General features: G+C 46.2%; 1 protein-coding gene across 1 annotated transcript; it reads left to right on the forward strand.

The window, feature by feature from the left end:
• Positions 1 to 717: 717 nt before the first annotated feature.
• LOC149445486 (uncharacterized) lies at positions 718 to 4,498 on the forward strand. Its single transcript, XM_089653758.1, has 2 exons — positions 718 to 807; positions 3,431 to 4,498. Exons 1-2 carry the CDS (start codon positions 718 to 720, stop codon positions 4,496 to 4,498), a joined length of 1,158 nt encoding a protein of 385 aa, XP_089509884.1.
• The last annotated feature ends 1,393 nt before the right edge of the window (positions 4,499 to 5,891 follow it).

Below are 5,891 nucleotides of genomic sequence, written 5' to 3' on the forward strand. Positions count from 1 at the left end.
ACCGTCCTGACATTTGGGGGATATCTGTACCGTCCTGACATTTGGGGGATATCTGTACTGTTCTGACATTTGGGGGATATCTGTACTGTTCTGACATTTGGGGGATATCTGTACCGTTCTGACATTTGGGGAATATCTGTACTGTTCTGACATTTGGGGGATATCTGTACCGTCCTGACATTTGGGGGATATCTGTACCGTCCTGACATTTGGGGGGATATCTGTACTGTCCTGACATTTGGGGGATATCTGTACTGTTCTGACATTCTTGGACCTCAAGAAATGAGATTGGCTGTCAGTACTTCAGGATTGATCAATATTCAATATATACCATAGTTTGTAAACTCTATAACTTTCCTAAAAACTAAATAATACATCCTAATTTGGGTTATTTTCACCAAAGACATGTAGCAGAATACATCTCGGCCTAAATGTATGAAGAACAATTATTTATTTGTAAACTTTTATAACCGAAACAAAGAAAACATATCTTTATTTAAAAACGTGTTCTTTTTTTGGGAAGAAAATGAAGCCATCCATTGTATACAACTGTCATGTGACCTACAGTGATTGTTCACAGCAGGTCACATGGTACTTACAATGGGGCCGAAACACAGATCTGTCATTGGCCGTGTCCGAGGTACGTGGTTGGTGACAGATCACGCTGCTGCACGGCTCTGCTGGCGTGCAAATTGTGCAAGCCTGGAAAGACGCCATATGGCGTTCACCCGGAGGGACGAGGTGCTAACCCGGCCACCATCTGGCCATAGACCGAGCGGGAACCGGCTAAAAACACTGAACCTTGGGGTACCCCACTAATAACACTGAACCTTGGGGTACACCACTAATAACACTGAACCTTGGGGTACCCCACTGACACCCCCAGACCAGAGTATGATTCATTTACCACTACTCTCTGAATACAATTTTTCCAGCCTATAGACTTTACCTTTCACATTAGCCGTGTGTGGGGAACTGTGTCCAAGTATACCACGCCCACCGCCACCCCTCTGTCCAAGTATACCACGTCCACCGCCACCCCTCTGTCCGAGTATACCACGTCCACCGCCACCCCTCTGTCCAAGTATACCACGTCCACCGCCACCCCTCTGTCCAAGTATACCACGTCCACCGCCACCCCTCTGTCCAAGTATACCACGTCCACCGCCACCCCTCTGTCCAAGTATACCACGCTCACCGCCACCCCTCTGTCCAAGTATACCACGTCCACCGCCACCCCTCTGTCCAAGTATACCACGTCCACCGCCACCCCTCTGTCCAAGTATACCACGTCCACCGCCACCCCTCTGTCCAAGTATACCACGTCCCCTGCCACGCCTCTGTCCAAGTATACCATGTCTACAGCCACCCCTCATCCAAGTATACGACGTCCACTGCCACTCCTCTGTCTAAGTATACCACGTCCACCGCCACCCCTCTGTCCGAGTATACCACGTCCACTGCCACCCCTCTGTCCAAGTATACCACGTCCACCGCCACCCCTCTGTCTAACTATACCATGTCCACCGCCATCCCTCTGTCCAAGTATACCACGTCCACCGCCATCCCTCTGTCCAAGTATACCACGTCCACCGCCATCCCTCTGTCCAAATATACCACGTCCACCTCCACCCCTCTGCCCAAGTATACCACATCCACAGCCACCTCTCTGTCTAAGTATACCACGTCCACAGCCACCCCTCTGTCCAAGTATACCACGTCCACCGCCACCCCTCTGTCCAAGTATACCACGTCCACCGCCACCCCTCTGTCCAAGTATACCACGTCCACCGCCATCCCTCTGTCCAAGTATACCACGTCCACCGCCATCCCTCTGTCCAAGTATACCACGTCCACAGCCACCCCTCTGTCCAAGTATAACACGTCCACAGCAATCCCTCTGTCCAAGGATTTTAGTACCTTCAATCTAACCTGTTTCATGATGATTCAATCCCAGCTCACCTCTACATGTTTTCTACAGTAAACATTTAAGTTTCCACTGATTACAGAATACTAATACTGTGAGTCCTGACCCCTTATACTATATAACTTGTACATTACATACCCCTGACCCCTGCACTATATACTCTGTTGTATATTACATACTCCTGACCCCTGCACTATATACTCTATGTTGTATATTACATACTCCTGACCCCTGCACTATATACTCTGTTGTACATTACATACTCCTGACCCCTGCACTATATACTCTGTTGTACATTACATACTCCTGACCCCTGCACTATATACTCCATGTTGTACATTACATCCTCCTGATCCCTGCACTATATACCCTATGTTGTACATTACATACTCCTGACCCCTGCACTATATACTCTATGTTGTACATTACATACTCCTGACCCCTGCACTATATACTCTATGTTGTACATTACATACTCCTGACCCCTGCACTATATACTCTATGTTGTACATTACATACTCCTGACCCTTGCACTATATACTCTATGTTGTACATTACATACTCCTGACCCCTGCACTATATACTCTATGTTGTACATTACATACTCCTGACCCCTGCACTATATACTCCATGTTGTACATTACATCCTCCTGACCCCTGCACTATATACTCTATGTTGTACATTCCATAGCCCTGACTTCTCTCCCCCCTTCCCCCACTGCTATATATACACATAATATGGATTCTCTTTTGTTCCCCCCATTTTCTACCAGCTGGACATTTTATATCGGATGATGTGATTGGAGCACAGACTTTTACATGGTGATAATAATGTGATAACATCCTCCAACTTTGGACCCTTAAACAGAAAGTGATAATGAGGGAGGAGTCAATACCCCAATGATGGTGGTCTTCAGGATCAGTCCAGTCTTCATCTTGGTTGTTCTCCCCCCATCCTCACTCTCTGACCTCTGGTGGGGCTCAGCCCCGCTGTTCTTCATGACTAAATCATGGACTAAATAAGGAAGTGCAGTACTTCTTGTGTTGGGAAGATGGCGATGAGTGATAGAGGGGGTGGGGACCCTCGTCCTATAATCCCCTCATCACTGTCCCTCCTATAAAAGACAGTTCTGGTTGTTTCCTCACTCTCTGACTAAGGTCCATGAATAAAGAAATGACCTGGTAGGAGATCAGAGGAGCCATTTCCTAGTTCCCTTGAGGGTGGAATTGTAAGCTCCTCAGAGACCAAGCTGCCTGATGTGGGCGGAGTCCTGGTTTGGGGGAACCAATCAGCTCCTGTCTAGTAATCCTCTTTGTCTTTGTATTTTAGTCCATGGCCGGGAGATGAGGAAAACCTCCGAGGATTGTCTCACTTTGTCTCCAGACTGGAAAGTAGAAGATGAGGACATCACACAGTATAGTCCAGGAGAAAACCCGGCTCCCTCCAATGTCCATCCGGCACCACCCAGTGTAGATGGACCATCTGATTCCTTGTATCCTGAGGAACCTCAGACTGTGCGGGACCGGGCCGGCCTTCCAACAGGGAAGAGCTTCTCCTGTACTGAGTGCGGGAAGAGGTTCCGTTCTAAGTACAATCTTAATGTGCATAAAAGATCTCACACGGGGGAGAAGCCTTATTCCTGTCCTGAGTGTGGGAAATGTTTTTCACAGAAGTCCAGTCTTTACACACATCAGAGATCTCACACAGGGAAAAAGCCGAATTCCTGTCCTGTGTGCAGGAAATGTTTTTCATTGAAATCCAATTTTCACACTCATCAGAGAACCCACACGGAGGGAAAGCCATATTCCTGTCCTGAGTGTGTGAAATGTTTTTCAGAGAAGTCCCATCTTTCCAGTCATCAGCAATCTCACACGGGGGAGAAGCCGTATTCCTGTCCTGAGTGCGGGAAATGTTTTTCAGAGAAGTCCAATCTTCACACACATCAGAGATCTCACACAGGGGAGAAACCATATTCCTGTCCTGAGTGTGGGAAATGTTTTTTAGATAGGCCCAGTCTTTCCAAACATCAGAGATCTCACACAGGAGAGAAGCTGTATACCTGTTCTGAGTGTGGGAAATGTTTTTCAGGCAAGTCCAGTCTTAACATACATCAGAGATCTCACACAGGAGAGAAGCTGTATTCCTGTTCTGAGTGCGGGAAATGTTTTTCAGGCAAGTCCACTCTTAATATACATCAGAGATCTCACACGGGGGAGAAGCCATATTCCTGTCCTGAGTGTGGGAAATGTTTTTCACAGAAGTCCCATCTTTATACACATCAGAGATCTCACACAGGGGAAAAGCCATATTCCTGTCCTGAGTGTGGGAAATGTTTTTCACAGAAGTGCAATCTTTACGCACATCAGAGATGTCACACGGGGGAGAAGCCATATTCCTGTGTTGAGTGCGGGAAATGTTTTTCAGAGAAGTCCAGTCTTCATAAACATCAGAGATCTCATACGGGGGAGAAGCCGTATTCCTGTTTTGAGTGCGGGAAATGTTTTAAACAGAAGTCCCATCTTTGCAGTCATCAGAAGTCTCACACGAGAGATGATGTATTCTTGTCCTGAGTGCGGGAAATGTTTTTCACAGAAGTACAATCTTTCCAGACATCAAAGATCTCACACGGGGAGAAGCCATATTCCTGTCTTAAGTGTGGGAAATGTTTTTGAGCTAAGACCAGTCTTTCCATTCATCAGATATCTCACACGGGTGAGAAGCCACTTTCCTGTCCTGAGTGCGGGAAATGTTTTTCACAAAAGTCCAGTCTTTCCAACCATCAGAGATCTCACATGTGGAAGAAGCTACTTTCCTGTCCTGTGTACGGGAAATGTTTTTCACAAAAGTCTGATCTTTACAGACATTAGATATCTCACACAGGGGAGAAGCTGTATTCTTTTTTTGTGTGCGGGAAATGTTTTTTGAAGAAATCTGATCTTTCCAAACATCAGAGATCTCACACAGGGGAGAAGCCATACTCCTGAGTGCTGGGAAAGTTTTTCATATACAGGTGAAACTTAAAAAATTAGAATATGGTGCCAAAGTTGATTTATTTCAGTGCAGCAACTTAAAAGGTGAAACTAATATATGAGACTCATTCCATGCAAAGCAAGATAGTTCCAGCCGTGATTTGTCATCATTGTGATGATTATGGCTTACAGCTCATGAAAACCCCAAATCCACAATCTCAGAAAATGAGAATATTCCATGCAATCAATAAAACACGGATTGTACATAGAACAATATCGCACCTCTGAAAAGTAGAAGCTGCATATGTACTCAGTACTTGGTTTGGGCCCCTTTTGCAGCAATTACTGCCTCAATGCGGCGTGGCATGGAAGCTATCAGCCTGTGGCACTGCTGAGGTGTTATGGAAGACCAGGATGCTTCAATAGCGGCCTTCAGCTCTTCTGCATTGTTCGGTCTCATGTCTCTCATCTTTCTCTTGGCAATGCCCCATAGATTCTCTATGGGGTTCAGGTCAGGCGAGTTTGCTGGCCAATCAAGCACAGTAATCCCACGGTCATTGAACCAGGTTTTGGTGCTTTTGGCAGTGTGGGCGGAGCCAAGTCCTGCTGGAAAATGAAGTCAGCATCCCCATAAAGGCTCCATACTAATCCCTGAGGTCATACTCCCGCACTCTGAGTTCACACTCCCGCCCCTGAGGTCATACTCCCGCACCCTGAGGTCACACTCCTGCACCCTGAGGTCACACTCCCGCACCCTGAGGTCACACTCCCGCACCCTGAGGTCACACTCCAGCACCCTGAGGTCACACTCCTGTACCCTGAGGTCACACTCCCGCACTCTGAGAAAGATAAAACTTTATTTTGGTGGTATTTATTCACCACTGGGATTTTTATATTTTTGCTATATAAATTAAAATGTCCAAAAATTTTGAAAATAAAGTGTTTTTCTTATAAAATTTAGCAAATAATCTTTCTTCATAAATCTTGGCTGAAA

Source organism: Staurois parvus, unplaced genomic scaffold (genome assembly GCF_062004578.1).
Source record: "Staurois parvus isolate SC_StPar_1 unplaced genomic scaffold, SC_StPar_1.0 ptg000720l, whole genome shotgun sequence".
Taxonomy (NCBI): Eukaryota; Metazoa; Chordata; class Amphibia; order Anura; family Ranidae; genus Staurois; species Staurois parvus.